The sequence below is a fragment of the Gymnoscopelus braueri genome (genome assembly GCF_963280865.1).
Source record: "Gymnoscopelus braueri genome assembly, chromosome: 2".
NCBI lineage: Eukaryota > Metazoa > Chordata > Actinopteri > Myctophiformes > Myctophidae > Gymnoscopelus > Gymnoscopelus braueri.
In genome coordinates this window covers 18,093,322-18,112,560 of record NC_137604.1, presented here as the reverse complement: position 1 = coordinate 18,112,560, position 19,239 = coordinate 18,093,322, and the positions used below count along the sequence as shown (strand labels likewise).

Sequence of the window (19,239 nt, the reverse complement as noted above, 5' to 3'; positions counted from 1 at the left end):
AGGGTGCGCAACGGTGACCTCACACCCTGGAGATATTTTAAAAGGAGCAGGCCTGCGGGGCAGCGAGTTCTGAGTGGACAGTCATGAGAGCAGGACTGCACTGACAGGTCCCGACCAACGTCCAGGAAACCGTACTGCGACAAGAGAGCTGGTCAGCTCGGTGACATTAACTGACCCGCCGTTCTGACCCGTCTCTTTTTAGGGCTATGACCCAGTAGTTCCGCACCATTCCTTTTTCTCCGTTCGCGATGCTGCGGCATTGCCCCATACCCCGTTTCGCGTCCTCCGCCGGCGCAAAAAAAAAGACGCCAAAGGCGGAGAAGGCCCCCAAGGCCCCCCCGCTGGACCTGGCGGACCCCCTGGATGTGGCCAAGGAGGTCTTGCCGCCCCAGAAAGTGCTCAAGATATTCAGCATCAACATCATTACTCAGGGCTTACCATTCTGTCGCAGGCGGGTGAGTCAGTGTGCTTGCCATCTCGTCCGACCTATTCACCTTTTTGCTTAATTTCATATTGCATCGCATTTATTATGTTCCATCGCACAGCGGTGTTTCTTGCCGACAACTACCGTTTCAAGCTAACCACTTGTTGCCCAGTTCTTATCGGCAAGCAACACTGTTATTCTATGGACCATAACTTAGGCCTTAGTTACCTTAGTTTGCTCTTCAGTGGTGACTTTGAACTCCGCATTAGTGGTAGTTCATCAAGATGCCAGTTTGTTTCACGCCCCCTGTAGAGCGCTATACTTGCTCGGCTATTTTTATTGTTCCAGTTAAGTTCACTTTTTTCGGTATCTTTACAAAAGCCGCTCACAGTTCAGTTTTCTTTGGTCCTTTGCGTAGTGTCCAAAAAAGAAGAACATTGGAGGAGGCTGTTGTGAAAAGAACAACGACCTCTTTGACACTCAGCCTGTTTGCTTTTCTCAAGACGTTTCTCCTCCGTTCATAGGCCCTGAATCTTAAATATCCTTTTAAAAAATTCACTGTTTTGTTGAGTTTGAATTAATTTCGTAATTCAACACCTACGGCAACGGTCATGCTCCGGTTTGAAGGTTAGCAACAGCCCCTTGTTCTCTTTACATAATATGCTGAAAATTAGCCCTGCCACGTTAGAAGACAGTAATGCATTTATTGTTTGAATTGAATGGTTTGAGATAAATACGAGGATGTAAGACTGCATGCTGTTTTAAATGAGTTTGAGTGGTTAATACATTTTCACATTTATTTTAAGTTGAATAATTTAAAATGATTTTCCATCTACAGTATTAGTAGCAATAACAACATGGTTATTTTATCTCGTCATTTTGTCTGACGTGCTACAGTTTGTTGAATAGTAATGTTGTGTTTTGGTCCATGCGCTCACGGGCAAAACGTTTGCCTGCTGCTGCCTCACACACAGCAGCCCTCAGGACCCCCAAGCCGTGACCTTAAAAAGGCCCCCAGCGAAAGGCCTATTTTTAGTTGAGGTTTTTGAGGCTGTGGCAAGAAAATGTACCGATTGGAGAAATGATCAGATTTGGATTCAGTCTGGTTGCAGTATCCACCATGTAAATATACCTTGTACTCTGAGGCTTTTTAACCTTTTGAATCGCAGCGTGTTACTGTAAGGTATGGAAAGGTGCTTTGTGCTGTAAGTTTATCGTCTCATTCATTAGATGTACTCTTTCCTCTCTTTGGAAGGATATTAAATATCTGATCAACAATTATCAGGGTCTGGAGTTCAGGACAAGGCAATGTTATGTGATGCAACATTATACTTGGACAGCTGTCCTATAGCTTAGTACACCAGGACCATAGGGATGTTATTTAAGTTAGTTCACCTTTCTACAAAACTTGACTTAGGCAATGTCCTCGTTCGATGTGTTGGGACTAGCAGAACAACGAGCTGTTAAGAATCCCAGTTAGATTGCGTGATGTGGTCGTGATCTTACTAACGTTATATTAAAATCGCTGTACTTTTTAAAAGGCGTTTCATTGCCGCATTATAGCTGGGTGTTGAGTGTGCGGAGGAAACCTGCATTCAGCTGACCAAGATTTGACCTTAAATAAGACATTACCCTTAAAGAAGCAGCCTTGTGCATTGGGCAACCGGTGGTACTGACAGCTTTTATCGCAGTGGACAGGAGGAGGAGCAGGACAGTAATCCGGTGGTTTTAAAATATGATCTGCTGAAGTTACAGACAGTAGCTTGGATCTCTCAGCAGGGGAGTTTGAGGGGCAAGGGCTGTGCCTGAAGATGGAATTGGAAATCAGGCCTGGTCGGTTACGACGGCTGTCCTCTCCCACCCTCCTCCTCCACCTCTTCTGCCTTCCTCTCACATCAAAGCCAAACCACTGGGCAAAGTATAGCACGGAGACAAAGGGATCAGAATGATAATTCACTCTTCATTAGCGCTGTTTATGTGTCAGACACGAGTTCAAAGGCTGAGCAGAGGAGGGGATTGTGACGGGGCGATGCCAAGATAATTCACTATTGTGGCCAAGCCACCCTGGTTTAAATAGCTGTCCAATGGGATGGTCTAACTAACATGTCTCCTCTGTGTTACGCGATGGTGCGGTGAGGACCCAAATGTGGGCCAGTGAGCCAGGTGGTGGTGATCAAAGCCCAAGGCTGGGTGTTCACCCACATGAACCCTAGCGTCCCTATTTTAAGCATGCCATGTAGTGGGCAAACATTCTGCAAAATTGCCCATCTACAAGTTTGTGTAATGTGGTGTTTTGTGTTCTCCCCGTTCTAAGGCCATAGGATCCATGTAGCTTAACTCAGCATTTCAGTATAAATACAGTGGTGTGAAAAGGATTGCGAATGTGTGAACAGTATGCCCTCCTGTTGGCCTGTATCGCGCAATTAACCCTCTAGAACCTGAACTATGAAGGAAAGGTCAGAAAATTCCAACATTTTGAAAAGGGACACTTTATTGGGTCTTAAAACATTTTTGATTTTGTTTTATTTTTTTTAACATTCCTTTGTATCATTTATTTGTTGTATCATATTTGATACAAGGGGTATTAAAAGGGGTATTTCAAGTCGTTTTTTTTTTTTTACTGCCTCCCCCCTGGCCAGCCGGGGCGCCTGATGGAGGGGAAAGGAACTGGTTGGAATAACGTGTTCCTTCCACGTGCTACGTCCAACCAGGGAAACTCTCCCCTGTCAGGTGATAAGAAGGTCAGTTAGCTCTCATGCATTGAAGGAGGCATGAGCTCGGCCCTGGCCTCCCTAGGTTGGCAGAGGGAGTGTAGTGCCCAGGATTACATAGAGATTGGCACTGGGTGTAAAAAATAGGGTTACAAAATCGTGGGATAAAATTTTTAATTTTAAAAATCAAGTCGGTTTTAACATTACAAAAACATTTATTTTAGACCTGTAGTATCAAATATGATACAAATCATAAAGGACTATAGACCTGTAGTATCAAATATGATACAAACACTTTTGACATCATAAAAAACAAACTCAAATGCTAAATTTTGAGAGCTCATAAGTGCATTCAAGTTATCCAACACTTATTTCAAAATATTAGTAAAGATATACTAGGAAAACGTACCCGAACTGCTTAAAAAATAATTGTTTGTTAGTAGTGCATCAACCTCTCCTGTTTAGTTGATGGCAGCCATTTTGGGTCAGACCACCTGAGGCTCTGTAACTACCTGCAGTGCAAATGGTATGGTCCAGGGGGAAGTGGGGATGTGTCAGATATGATACAACAGGTTCTTGGTCCAAGTATTCATTTCACTGATTTATAAAAAAATCAGTGTAATGTGTGTATCATATATGATACATTTGGTGACATAGGGTTAAATCACTGCCTCAACTTAATTCACTCCTTACTTTTTTATATATGGTTGTAAGGGTTCTGCTTTGTCGTGAAGCCTAACTCCAGCCACACCCGGCTTTAATATAATTTTAGGGTCGTGATTTTAAAGCTCATTATCCGCAAAAAGGCCCTGATTACTTTTTCATGTCATGAACTGAATTTGAAATGTTCAAATGGCTTCCGGGCTACCCGCGATCTAAAAGTCGCTACCATGAAACAGGCCACTCATGTCACCATGGAACAAGGGAAAATCGCTGCATAAAGCTGTCGTCTCTGGCAACCTCTTGGCAGTAATTGGGTGGACTGTATTTGGGAGAAAAAGAAAACCACGATTGGGGATTATATATACTACTACAGTGGCCAGGCATGGTTTAATCCCCGTGAGCAAAGGTGTTAAAATTGCCTATTAGTATGCCAGCAGCTGTGATGCTTGAAGATGGATGATCTTGTTCCACACCCCTCTCTCACTGGAGATTGAAACGTTGCAGAACAGTCCTCGACCTCGACCTCCCACACATTCCTTAATAGACTATCCGTATGAAAAAACGCGCATTTGGGCCGCTCCACAGCCGCTGAACTAAACGGCAGATCCCACATGGGCCCGTTTATGAGGTTGTTACTCCTGATGGTGCGCGGCGCGCCACGTGGGTAGTGTGGTGGGTCCTGGCAGCTGGGCTCCTCTGAATGGCATAGCTGGGATTTCTCGGGGCCCCCGCGGGGACTAGCTAGCGCTGCTTAAGTCTGCTGGACCTGTTGCTTCAGAAGGAGCTCATTCCACACGATCCACGAAGCTGTGCACACGCATTTTTCCCATACTTGAAGCGCCTCCCCCAGTCGTGTCACATCCTCGTTAAGATGTTGGTTATTTTTCGGCGTTAGGACTGCCAATAACGGATAATTTAATAAGCCCCTAGGCCATTTTCTGTCCCGTTGCGCCCGTGCTGAATGAGCGGTCCCATTGGGCCAACACAGACACGAGGTCCGCGTCTGAGGAAATCTTAGTCTCACCCTCTTTATATCTCAAGACATCTCCAGTGAGATATACCCCCCCCCCCCCCACACACTTGTGTTCTACTGATTAAAAATAGCTCTGAACCTGTGTTACATTCCCAATTAAACGGTGCCAAGAGAAACCACCCTATTTCCCAGAGCCAGAATGGGCATCCAGCTGTTGGCTGTAGAGTAGACACAGCCATGTGGAGCACCGGGACATTAACAGGAGGAGGGGGGGTATTACTTTTCCCCAGCCACCCCTCCTCCCTGGTGCCCGCCTTGCTGCTTCACAGTAAGGTGATCTGGACCTGCCCATTGCAGCTATGTGCATATAAACAGCTATCGGCAAGGGACATATGCTGCTTGAGCCTTTCCTTTCGCAAACTCACACCCGTTTGTTTGGTCTTATCCGTTTTGTCTTGTTCTGTGTTTCCCTCTGTTTGTGCACCGCATATTCATACAACCATTCCAGCCTTTGGGGGTCTGTATATCTGTGTATTTTCACAGGCCTTGAATTACTGTACATTTTGATTGAAGTCACTATAGGAGTGAGACACATTTTGTTGGTTAATGAGTTGGTTGAAGACTGTAGAAAGTGTGCTTATGAAGAATAATTTAGCCCCGTAATTGCTCATGTAAAGGCTCGAGAAGGTGCAAAATAACCCTGTCCTTTCCAGTTAAATCCACGTCGCTCGCTCTGCTTTTATTGTAATGTTCTTACCTCGGTTTTACTGTTTGGCATAAGTGTCATATTCCTAATATTCTGGCTCAGGTTTTTCAGTTTCATACAGTAGCTGATATGATTTGTATTCTTTGTCTCTCTGTGCGTTGGCCTATTTCGGTTGAGGAAAACATATGAAGTGTTTGCACTTTAACCGAGGCAGTATGCTGCCTGGCAGTGTGAATGACAAACAGGGTGATATGACATGACGATCTGATGCTGCTAAAAGCAGGCTGGGTGTTTGATAGCTGTCTCTGCTTGCGTGCGTCAACCAGTCTGCTCGTATTTCAATAAACAACTTCTCGACTCTTAAATAGTTGCCCATTTCTAAGACTTTATTTTTCAAGTGCCAAAAGTTTAATTTCACCTCTCAGCATATCTGGCTCTTTTCTTTATGCACGATGGTGACGCAGAGGTGCAGCTTTTGTCTGGCTGCTTGTCATATTCTGAAGATGCACAAAATGAGCACGTTGGTCTCATTCTCAGGGCCATGTGAAACCTGAAGCTTTTTTTTAAATGTTGTTCTGTTGACTCCTCCTGTTGCTGTAGAAACAGCAAATCCAGTCAATTCAAAATATTGCCATTTTCCCCTTGCAATACACTCTTCACTGATGCAGAAAAAATAAGCTCTTTACAGCTTGGGCCAATGGAAATCAATGCAATAGGAGTGAATTCACTTCTAACTTCTTCTACTCAGTCTCCTCCAGGCTGCACAGTGAATAAGTTCTCAACATTTTAGGGGATAAACTCAAGTTCTTGTAGCCTGCAGCATATCGCCTCAGATAAAGCTGGCTTTGGGCTAGAAGGGCAGGCAGCACCCTGTGTTAAATGAGTGGCTCTCTACAGATAAAGGCAGGTAAAGGGAATGGGGAACATTCCTTATAGTCATGCTGCTCCAGCACCAGCAGCAATCTTCCCCGGGCTTCTAAAAAGCCACTTCCATGCTTCTTTGGCCTCCAAATGCATACAACCAGGGCCCTTGCACGCTGAACTCTCTCTCTCTCTCAAGAGACACAGGACAAGGCAACAAGTCTTGTGACTGTCTTTGAAGTGTTCTCCTCTTTGATTCTGTCACCCTGATGCAATAAAGTGCAAGTCACTGTTGTGGAGCTGGATGTTGACGGCGTGTCTTGCCCCTGACAAGAAATCGTTGGAAGGCTTTGTTTGCGCGTCGTTAAAAGTTTGTGGTCTTTGTACTTTTTTCCCCTCCTTTCTGACATTGTCCCTCACCCTCCTCCCCCAACAACACATTAGCATGTCAGTCCAGAGGTCCATAAGCAGTCAATCGTCCGTCTCCCGTCCTGCCAAGCCGGGGCCGTGTTTAAAGAGCATTTAACAGTCCCGGGGGCTTGTTTTTAACTTGACTTCCTGCGGCGCAATGACACAGCGCAGAGTTTACAGGGCTGAGCATGATGATCTGACAGGCTGAACTTGGTGATCTTAACGGCCTCACCCACCGCAGGCACACACACACACACACACACACACACACACCCACACACACACACACACACAGTCACACACACGCCCCTCCGTGGTATGGCTTCAGCAGCTGACAGCTGACTCACCTTCAAGCCCAAAGATAGTTTTTTTATAAGTGCTGATTTAACGGAAATCATTTTCATCGTTCCTGCACAACCTGGTGGCCGGCTATGTACCTATATGTACCTCATCCCATGGTGCCGCCTCAACCTATTCACCTATTGCTTTGACCCGATATCAATCATACATAGGTTAACCCATTGAGACCTGAAGCCGATTCTACATGTCTCCTAAATCTCAGTATTCTGAAAAACGTATGTTTCTATATCAGTGATGCTCAATCTTTTTCATGTGAAGGACCCCCAAAATGATATATATTTGGCCACGGACCCCCATCAAAATATTTTGTTCCAGGGACCCCCCCCCCCAGAAGCAAAGATTTGAGTTAAAAATGTTTGCTTTAAAAATATATATATTCAAAGATTTGCGCACATTTTCACGATTTTTCAGTAATATAAGATCTACAAGCTCGTAGCGTGGCACTCGGTGCCGCGCTATGAGCTTGTACATCTGCTATTTTTGAATAGCCCAAAGTGTCAAATAATGCTTTTTAGCTCAAATCAAAAAATGACACAGTTCCAGGTCTTAATGGGTTAATGTATACGCAAGCAGTCTGCCACCATGCCAAAACCATGGGGTTGGCAGCTGATGCGTTTGTCCAGCTCGCACCTCCTCCTCCTCCTCCTCCTCCACCCCCTCCTCCTCCACTCCTTCCTTCCTTCCCTCCCTCTGTCCTGAAGCAAGCAAAACGCTCCACCTCTGTGCCCCTGCGAGAGCAGGATTCCATTGCCCTTGGACTCCAAATAACACAGAGGGGAGGAAGGCATCTGCCACCGGCTATTCTGAGCAGCAAGGGCCCATTCCAGAGCGAGGCATACGCATCCACAGCCTGCTGCTATCTAGCTAGCTAGCTAACGAGTACCCATATACGCCGTACTGTTCTCTTAACCCATTAAGACCTGGAACGCATCTGTGTCACTTTTTGATTTGAGCTAAAAAAGCATTATTTTACACTTTGGGCTATTCAAAAATAGCAGATATACAAGCTCATAGCGCGGCACCGAGTGCCGCGCTACGAGCTTGTATATCTGCTATTTTTGAAAAATCTAGATTTATTTAGCAAATCTTTGAATATATATATATTTTTAAGCGAACATTTATAACTCAAATCTTTGCTTCTGGGGGTCCCTGGAACAACATATTTTGAGATGGGGGTCCGTGGCCAAATGCATATAATTTTGGGGGTCCTTGACATGAAAAAGTTTGAGAACCACTGACATGGCAACATAAGTTTTTTCAAAAAACAGTTCAGATTTAGAAGACATTTTGTAGAATCGGAACCTCAGGCCTTAATGGGTTAACGCCGCCACCCGTTCAAAAGAAGACATAACTACAGCACTTTTAAGATGAGAGTTCCTGTAAGTGGCGTGTATGCTAGCCACAGTTGCTAGTCGACCTGGGTATCCCGTCTGATATTTTCCTGTACTTTTATCGGGTTAGTCGAGGAAGCTATTGGCCAGCTGCAACTTACTGTAACTCTAGTTTGGTGGCTCTATTCGATATACTGAGATCACATTGGCCTTTTGGAAGTATTTACAGTATGCATCTACTCCCTTCATATAGCTTTTCCAGTTTGACTTTCGACTGAGTCGTTAATAATGTCAGCATGTCATTGATGAAGCAACGATACGAGCAGGCGTCTTCAGCGCGCGAGCAACAAACCCGAGACGTATACTGTATCTTAAATACCTCTGGAGTCGAGAGCTGGGTGGTGGTACGGGATCATTTATACTTGCGTTGCAGCGAGACAGAACTGAGCATGCGCCGTAAGCGCTGGGCTCGGGGCTGACCCACCTGCCACAGGGCAGCCTGAAGGCACTGACATTTCCCACTAGGCTGGATGGAGGGGGGGCTAAGACACATTGTACCCCTCAGGAATGTGTCATGGCAACTGAAGCATCGCCATGTAAATGAAGATGAACAACAGTGCAAAACGAATACAATAAATAAATCGATGATAGATTTCTTTGACTATTAAAAAATAGCAGATATACAAGCTCATAGCGCGGCACCGAGTGCCGTGCTATGAGCTTGTAGATCTGCTATTTTAGAAAAATCGTGAAAATTAATTTTTCGTATTTTTTTTCAAAATGTTAGCATTTAGAAAACATTTTTAGAATCGGCCTCAGGTCTTAATGTGTTAATTAAATAATAATACCCCCCTGTTTTGGGCTCCCTATATGCGTAAAGTTTCCAAAAAATGTAAAACAAATTCAAAACCAGTAAAGACAGCCAATCTATGAGCTCTAATGCTTGTTTTGTTACTTGATTTGTTCATATCTATATCCTAAAAAAATATATAATAATTATATATACATATATATATATAATTATAAAATTCTTCTTGATTCATCGATTTAATCTGAAAAGTAATCGATAGAATTAGAAGATAATAATTTGTAGTTGCTGCCCTACAACATTGGTCTCTCTCTGTCTGTTTCTTCCTCTCATGCTCTTCTCATTCTTCTCAGCCCCAACCATCACCATACAGATTGCAGCGAGCACATGCATTAAACTGGCTGGCTCTTTTTAGTTTCACCTGGGTATTCTCACTGGGTATTTCTCGTCGTGTAGACGGTGTCTTTGCTGAGATGTTTTTGAAGTCTCGGCGGGCCGTGCTGTGCTTGAAAAATCGCAGCCCCGCCCCGCTTTTCTGCATCCACAGCACAGCATGTCTGAGCTGCACTGACAGGTTTGGGATATTTGGGCGTTGTGTTTGTGTGTTTGTGTCTGGGTGTCTCTTGGAGCTGTAAACCCCGAGCCCCCCTCATACACACACACACACACACACACACACACACACAGTTTGTTTATACATCAATGGTTTCCAGGGAACCGGCGAACCGGGTACTACTGTATATAGGCTATACACATCCTATAGAGTATAGATACCTTTTATGTGGTTAGGAAAAAAAAACGTGCATGGGCAGGATACATCTTTCTTTTTTTTTGAGACCCAGTGGCCTTGATTTGACGGCGTCAAGGCATGCCCGAAAACAATTTCTTTTTTTCCTCCCCCTCCCCTCATCGATTTTCCATGCTGGTTCCCTTTGGTGTAATTATCTCTGCACAAAATAGCCTTCCCTGGCTGTGATTCTTCCTTCCAGAAATGTGAGCTGCTTAAACATTGTGTGTGTGTGTGTCTGCTCCACTTCCCCCAGCCCTTAGTATTTTGCCTGCAAACACCCTCTTCAATAAGCCACCCTTTCCCTTTGCCTTTCACAAGGCCCCACTTGCCTGGCTGTAATTGGCTCATCAGTGGCAGCAGTGGAGGCACAGCCATAGTGAATGGATAGTTTTTGAGCGGGCTGTAATTGATGCGGCTGTCTGCATAGTTTGTTTAATCTGTGTATAACCCTCTCCTGGCTGCCTCGGGTCTCAGTGTGTGGTCCTCCCCCTGCCTGTGTTGTGTACTGTACTGGGGGGCCCCCCCGCTCCACGGATGTTCACCTAGCAGAGGGGAAGTAGAGGGAGACGGGAGAGACATTTCTCAGGCAACGACTTTGGTTTGAAAATATTCTCATGGTCAAGGACTCACTCTAGTGAGGCTGGCTCATCCGGATGCCAAGCCCCTTTCCTGGCACGCGGTAGCTCGCCCACCCGTCGCAGAGCCCTCTCTCTCTGCGCTAGAGTGCAGTTCCAGCACAGCATTAATAGACCCAAATATGGATCTTTTGGAAGTACAAATAGTCCTTGGGCCAAACCCCAAAATCTCACATATCGGTACCACCTGGGATGGCAAATTCTAGTTGGGATTTTTTTATTCCTATACATCCCTAGATATTATTTTTGTATGATAGACCTTCCTGAGGCCCAGCTAAATTGGGGTTATCAGCTGCTAAAGTTACCACCCCCCATTGAAAAATGGCATTTTAGACACATGTGCATATCTTGGTATTGGCTCACGTTCAGGACATATTACAATGTTTTATATTTTATGTTTGGTATCATTTTTAAGGGGACACTTTGAGCTTTCATTCAAGCCCTTTGGTGACTATGTATGATAAGTACAGTGGTCACTGGAGCTCTTCAAACCTTTAATAACCTTTTTTTTCTCACAATTTCCGCCTAAACCATATATTTTCTTTTAGTTCTGTGGCATCAAGAAACATCAGAGACACAAAACACAACAACTGGAATACTGACATGACCCTAAGGATTCAGGAAATGTATAATTTACCCATAGTATTTCATTCTGAGGTGGTCATTTTCAGCCTTATCTTAAACAAGCACTTTTTATGAGAAATAGACCGGTCAATAGGCATATAAGAAAGAGTACCACTAAACCTCCCTAAACATTGATACAAAAGGGTTTTCAATTGATTCTGGTACCTTTAGGCATGCTTGAGAACATCCCAAATATCCAGGAAAATATACTTAGCAGAAAGGCATAATTTTCAAGATGGCATCCAAGATGGTTGCCAGGAGCTTAAAATGTCTATATCTCAATTACCATTCAACCTAGAAAGTTGGTTTTGGTGTCGTAACCCTAGGTTTTGGATATCATCGCCCCCTGGCGATCACACAGAGCACACACTGGACTCCCGAATTCCAATTCCTATTGGATAGGGTTGTGTGACGCAAAACACTGGCGACCGGTGGGGGTATAAATACCATTGCGTCACATGGACTCGCCCTCTGAAACCTTCCACTCTGCACGCCACACTGCGCACAGAGGGGGTTAAAAACGTAAGTACCTTACTTACGCTATTAATAAAACCTGGGTTACATACGTAACCTAGGGTTATTAATGCATAGCTTCGTAAGGTACTTACTATGGGACACATACAGTAAACGTCCCCCGGGGGAGCCCATGTTTAACCAACCCTACCCAAATGCTTGCCCAAGGCCGCAGGTCCTGCCCTTGGCAGGACCATGGCCCCCAGGCAACCCAGACCCTGTGGGTCAGGAAGCAAAAGGATTTCCCTAGTCACCAGCCCAGACAGACCCTGGTCTGACCGGCTTGTGACAGAGAAACCAAGGCCTCCTCCTCTCGGACCCTGCCTAGCAGGTCCAGAGAGGGCTTGAGGGGCCAGCCAGGCAGAGAGAGAGAACATGCCCCCAGGCATGTCTTGCATTCCCTGGCCTGATCCGGCTGCTGCCCACAAGTAGGAAGAAACCACATGCCCTTAGGCATGTGTTCACCTAGCTTGAGCCAGCTCCTACACCCAGGATTGTGCGCGCCATCTCAGATGCCGCCACGTCCAGGCTGTAGAAAGATGCAAAGGTCAAAGGTGACGACCAGTCAGCGGCAGAGCATATCTCCTGCATTGACACCCCTTTGTAAAGGGCCCAAGATGCAGCTACACTCAGAGTAGAGTGGGCCCTCAGTCCCAACAGGACAGCGGCACCACTACTCACATATGCCAACCGAATCGCCTCCACGATCCATCTGGACAGTCGGTCTAGCCACCGCCTTCCTCTGACCCCGGTCAAAGGAGACGAAAAGCTGAGATGACTCACGATTGGCCGCCGTCCTCTGACAGTAGAGCCTTAAGGCCCTCACTGGACAGAGACAGTGCAACCGTCTGTCCTCCGCCGAAATGAACGGTGGAGGATGGAAGGCCCCCAGTTCTACTGGGGCCTGGGCAACCGCGCCGGTCTTAGACACAAACGTCAAGTTAGGTTTCAGCAAAACCCTCTTGCCGTCGTCTGAAAACCACATGCAGTCCTCGCTCACAGAGAGCGCTTGCATGTCACTGACGCGTTTCGCCGTGCAAAGGGCCACCAGAAGCACCGTCTTGAAACTCACGATCTTCAGATCTAACGTTTCAAGAGGCTCAAAGGGGGGCCGACACAGTGCGTCCAGCACCACAGTCAGGTCCCACTTAGGGAACAAAGGTCTGTTCACTGGCCTAGCACGCTTGGCGCCGGCCATAAACCGTCGCACCAGCGAGTGCTTGGCCACCGACTGGCCATCGAACCCATCGTGGCAGGCGGTGATGGCAGCCAGGTACACCTTGATGGTGGAGAAAGCCAAATCATGATCCAATCTGTCCTGCAGGTAGATCAGAATGCTTCTCACAGGGGCCTGAAAAGCCACCACCGGAGGTGATTGCTCCAGGCACCAGGTCTCAAACAAATTCCACCTAACGTCGTACTAACGTCTGGTAGAATTTGCCCTAGCCCCCTGTATAGTGGCCACCACTGCAGGGGGCAGGCCTTGCGAGTTTAGACTCGACCTTTCACGGGGTAAACCCACAGATCCAGAGCCTTGCCTCAGAAGGTCTCTGAGCAGGGGGAGAGGCCACGGCTCGTCGTAGAGGAGGGGAAAGATCTCCGTCCTCCACGTGCCCCATGCTGGTGCTACCAGCAGAACCATCCCACCCCGGGTCCTGATCCTCTCCAACGTTGGACGGATCAGACCCAGGGGTGGAAAGGCAAAAAGTAGACCGCTCGGCCACTCGAGCTCTGGGAGGAGTCCCACAACCCCCGGGCTGAGTAGCCTTCGTGGACAGCCCCCCAACCTGAGAGGCTGGCGTCCGTGGTTATCACCTTCCAGGAAACTACAGCGCCTATCTTGACCCCTTCGGACAAGAAGGTCGCCTGTGTCCACGGTTGGAGTGACAAAACACAGCGTGGTGACACTACCACTTTCCGAGAGCCCATGGAGTGTGGTATCCTCAGAGACCACATCCATCTCTGGAAAGGTCTCATGTAGAATCTGCCCAGCTGGATCAGGTGTATGGCCGAGGCCATGAGACCCGCAGATTGCATGCATGTCCTGTACGTGACTTTACGCCCTAGGCGCATGGAGCGCACACATGCCAAGAAGCTCGTTATCCTGTCCTGGGACAGGCGCGCCATCATCGTGGTGGAATCCAAGGATATCCCCATGAAGGTGGCTTGTTGGGATGGAATCAAAACGCTCTTCTGAGCGTTGATTGTGAACCCCAGGGACTGCAGGTGCGCAATGGCCATCTCCGTGTGCCGCGCTACCTCTTCCCTCGACTCCGCTGCCAGCAGCCAATCGTCTATGTACGTCGCCAGACGCAGCGGAGCTATCGCCGCCTCTGTGCATTTCACGAACACCCGGGGGCTCAGTGACATGCCAAAGGGGAGCACTGTGTACTCGTACACTTTGCCTTCGTAGCCGAAGCGCAGGAACTTGCGGTAAGGTGGATAGATTGGGACGTGAAAATAGGCATCCTTGAGGTCTATACTCGTCCACCAATCTCCATGACGTATCGTTTGCAACAACGTCGCCGTTGTGAGCATTCGAAAGTTGAAGACCTTCAGAAATCTGTTCAAACCCTTGAGGTTCAGAATAGGTCTTACGGATTGTGGATTTAGATTGTTCTTACCAGTCAGCTGTGACAGCTGTCCCCTTCAGCTTTGATTCCTGAAAAAACTGCTCCACCACCAAATAATAGGCCACACCCACTTCATCAACTACTTTAATTGGACACAGGTTTGTTTAATTTATTTAAAAAAAAAGGAGCAGTGTGATGTCCAAAAAGTGTTATTGATACAAATATGTTGTTGGCTATGAATGAAAATCCGCCTATAGAGAAAAATAACAAAATGTAAAAAAATATAAAAAGCTGCTCCAATGGAAAGGCTATCATATTTGTATTTACTTATATTGGCCCAAAAAACAATTTAGTATAGGTAAGGTTTTGCCGACTTAGTGGTACCGATATCTGGTCTGGCCCAAGGACTAAAAGGTGTACCGAAAAAAAGTTATCCAGACAGAATGGAGGTTACTTTAAACTACAAAGTTCTTTTGTAAAGTAAATGTGTAAATTCAACAGACTTGACTGCTACACATGAGAAAAGGCTAAGTATCACGGTTTGAGATAATTGAGTATCGATTTTGCGGAGGACCCGTCGCTCAATCAAGTCAAGATAGACGGCTCGTTCTTTAGCCTCACCGATAAAACGATGTCTAATCAATTCCGACACAAGTTACGTCAACTCTTCAACTTATGAGGTGTCAGTTTATATGAACTTTCAGAGGTGCACCTACATGCAATTCTGCAAGAAATTTAAAGTTAAGCAAAAAATCTTTGTAGAGGAGAAACAGATCTTGAGTTTATTCAGTGAGCCGATAGATGGCGTCAGAGCGCACCAAGATGAAAGCTGATGAATGCTCGAGGTGATTTCCATCATATCTGATCGTGCTGTCTACTGAGGTGTTTAGTTTCACTAAAGGCACAGACTGGGAGGCAAACATTTAGAAGAAGGACCCTGTAGCAAGTTCTGTGTCATTGCTCTGATCAAGCTTCTGAGCAGTATTATAGGGGTACATCATTTAATCAAACTAATCAATTTAACTCATTATAAAATGTAATTGATAATCAATTTGACTAAAAATGATAAATTCCGGGGGTGGGCAAAGTACATTTAGGCCTTTTTTTGTTTTTAAATAGCGATTTTTTTTTTTTTGCATGACAACATTGTGTGACGTAGTATAAAAGTATAAAGTATAAAATAACACATAAGTATATTGTTTTGTTGATATATCCGTATAAACATTTAATACAATTCAAAAACACGCTTCTCCATTATTCGATTAATGTAAACCGTAATCAATAGAATAATCACTAATATGGACATAAGCGATAGTTGCACTGCAGCCCCTAGTAGACTTTGCAACTTTCTTTTTGCGCTCCCTGCCCTTGAAACCCAACCTGAACCCTGGCCATTCCTGGCAGACCTCCTGGTGCTCTCCCTCTGCTCGTCTGGGAAGAGCTCCATGCTGAACAGCTGGAGAGCCGGTGGTCTCTCCAAGAAGCCATTCACTCTGCTGCCAGCATCAGTGCCCACCATCTTGTGCGTTTGGCGTACACAAAGGCAGTGGTTCTCAAACTTTTTCCCATGTCACGGATCCCCAAATTGATATGTATTCGGCCGCGGACCCTGAATATATTTTTTGCCAGAGACCCCCCCATACCAGATGTTTTGTTCAAATGTTTTTTTTTTAAATTTCCAACATTTTTCTCATTTTTGGAAAGTAGATTGGCTGTTTTCAAATAGCAGATCTTCTGCATATACAGTAGGTTTAAAGTTTTGCTAGGGACACCCTGGAACCACTCAAATACCCCTCAAATCACTCAGATTAATCGATTAATCAATTGTAGAAATCGTATAAAAAAAAACTCTTCTTGATTAGCCCTACTTGATTAACCCATTAAGACCTGAGGCCGATTCTACAAAGTGTCTTCTAAATCCTAACAGTTTTTTTGAAAAAACGTACGTTGCTACATCAGAGGTTCTCAAACTTTTTCATGTCAAGGACTCCCAAAATAAGATGTATTTGGCCGCGGACCCCCATCTCAAAATAAGCTGTTCCAGGGACCCCCCAGAAGCAAAGATTTGAGTTACAAATGTTTGCTTTAAAAATGTATACATATTGAAAGATTTGAACACATTTTCATGATTTTTCAAAAATAGCAGATCTACAAGCTCGTATATCTGCTATTTTTGAATAGCCAAAGAAATCTAAAAAATACCCAGATGCGTTCCAGGTCTTAGTGGATTAATCGACAAAAAGTGATGAATAGAATAATCGCTATGGAAATAATCAATAGTTCCAGCCCTATACTCTCAGGAGAGACACGCACAAACACAGTGCTCACCTGAAAGGTGTTTTTTTGGACTGAATAGCAGCCTTCATGCAGCAGTGTTGTTGTGTTGAGAGGCTGCAGTACTTCAGCTCTCTGGTCTCCTTTCAGCTCTCTCACATGCAGATGATTCAATACCAAGCTGCTCTTCATCACCTCTGCAGTCAGCTGAGGGTTCCCACTTTCTCGGTGTGGGGGTGTGTGTGTGTGTGTGTGTGTGTACTAGTGGACCAAATGCCCCCACAAGTAGAGTAGAATTTGAGAAATAGACAATTTCCTGGTCCTCACATGAGAAATGGTCATTTTATTGTTAAAGATTTGAAAGGATCAACACATTCATTGCCAGGTATTAATTCATGAATTCATCCGCCACTGCCAGCGATTTTACCTTACTTTGACGATCCACAGATATATATATTTTTTTTCAACGCGGATGTAAACAATTGATGTCTCGGTGGAAAGACGAGTCTCTTCTTGGTGGAAATACAAGTCTCTCTCTTCTTTCCACCTGAAAAAAAACATTGTAACCGCGAGCGTCTGTTCTGTAGTTATCGGCAGTTGAATATAGCTTGTTTTCACCAAAAACTGGGAAAAGAAATCCGAGATAAATTTATTTTTTATAAATCATTTTTGGGTGTATCTTTCTCTCGAAGTCAAGGCATCATTCATAGGTTGGCGAAGAGCACCCTCTAGCCTAATCCTTATAAACACCAGATGCCATAATATTACCATGGCAGTCAATGTGTTAAACATTTTGAGGTTATAGGGTTAGGGTTACGTATGTCTGATTAATACTTAGTTGCGCACCGGTGTCTCACCAGATATATCAAATCTGAGACGCGATGTGAGCCAATTTTCGGCTTTGATGATTTCTTCACAAGTATATTAGTACAAACGTGTGTGTGTGTGGTGAGGGAGAGACGTACCCTGATCTTAAAGCACTCACCTCGTATTCATAATTTATTCAGCACATGTCCTCCACACGCCCACACGCTCCAAAAGCTTCAGAAGAAAAACCCAAATTTATGTCGAGAAATACAGAAGTACATACTTTGAACTCGACCGTTGTTTACTGATGCTCCAATGTCAAGCTTTTTACTTTCCAGCACAACATGTACAATAATATGAACTGTGTGAATGAACACATTCAATAAGCAAAACATGTCACGTAATTTTTTTTGCGTTGCTGTCAGGCAGAGACCTCGTATCTCTCCATAAATGAATGCACTACTTCTTCATACAAGTGTTGCACAAAAGTAGTGAAAATAACAGATCTACGAGTTCACAACACCTCGCAATGCGACACCTTGTGAGCTTGTAGATCGACTGTTTTCACTATTTTAAAACGTTTTAAAAATAATAATAAAAAAGGAGAAGTTTTGGACAACGATATGAACAATATGAAAAGTTCAATGCTCTTGCATGTGCAAAACACCAGGCAAACCTGTGACAGAGTTGGGGCTACAATGTGTTGACTTGGATTTACCCTCACTTGGATTAGTGAGGGCAAATTTCATGTAGTGTATATATATGGGTATACTGTATATACTATATAGGTGTAATAACCTACTGACAATAACATGATTACAAATAAGTGGGGGAAAAAAATAGTTTTTTTTACTTGGGTATTGAGGTACTAAGTACCAACACACTGTATCATAAACATTTCTTAACTCGGGTACTGAGGTACTTTCCAAGCACTGGTATACTGTATCATGTTTACAACGTAACAATGCCACATTATCCTCCTTCCCTCAGAAATAAATAGCAGAAAGTATGTGATTTATTTAACATCATGGTGATATACCTTCATAGAGGTAATACCTGCATTCATAGCTCCTGGCGGCCTAACAGACCACATTTAGCAAGAACCCCAGAAACCTGATTCGGTGCCTCAGTCACAATGACACGGAGCGCGCCGTGTACCGTGTGGAAGATGGAACACCAGTGAAACATCACGTGGGACGCGCCGCTTCAACTCGCCCCACTATTAATAAACTGCCAACACCCTAGAAATGGCCTCCCCAGGCTGTGCTGTCCACTGGCCCCGGTCTGTGTGTAGGAAAGCAAAGGCCCTCCATCATCACCCTCCGGTAAGACAGGCTCATCATTCCCGAATATCTATCCCCCCCCCCCCCCCCCACCACTCCACCTCCATAACAACCCTGACTTGTGTTAGCCGTGGCAGGCAGGCCCGACCCGACCGGCGCGTCTGCAAGCTTGTTACTTAAGCTTACCGTCAAATTAAGGCGAGTCTCCATATGCCCCCCTCCTGACTCGAAGGCATTTAATTATACATAACGCCGAGGCAGGGAGGAGAGATGGATGCGTTTTCTATGTAAAAGTGCCACCGCTAACTTGGCGGCGGGGTGACTCAGACGGCTATTAATAGTGTCCCCGACAGTTTCTCAGTGCACCGCGTCCGTCCGTCCACCCTCCCTCCACCCCCCCCCCCACCCCCCTCTCCAGGTTTTCTTCCATCCGCTCTGGTGTTTGCACACGCATCGCCATACCACCGGCACATGTTTGACCAAAAAGGATGT

At 45.3% G+C, this 19,239-nt stretch overlaps 1 protein-coding gene across 4 annotated transcripts in view; it reads left to right on the top strand.

Annotated features, from left to right (window-relative positions):
* fbxw7 (F-box and WD repeat domain containing 7) overlaps nucleotides 1-19,239 on the top strand; it is a 269,250-nt gene that overhangs the window by 135,139 nt on the left and 114,872 nt on the right. The window contains exon 1 of one of the 4 annotated variants that reach the window (XM_080415340.1): nucleotides 98-455. The exons of the other annotated variants lie outside the window; for them this stretch is intronic. Coding sequence (XP_080271466.1) covers nucleotides 249-455 — 207 coding nt within the window. The 5' untranslated portion in view covers nucleotides 98-248. Of the gene's footprint in view, nucleotides 1-97; nucleotides 456-19,239 lie in introns of those variants that run through there. 4 annotated transcript variants of the gene reach the window in all.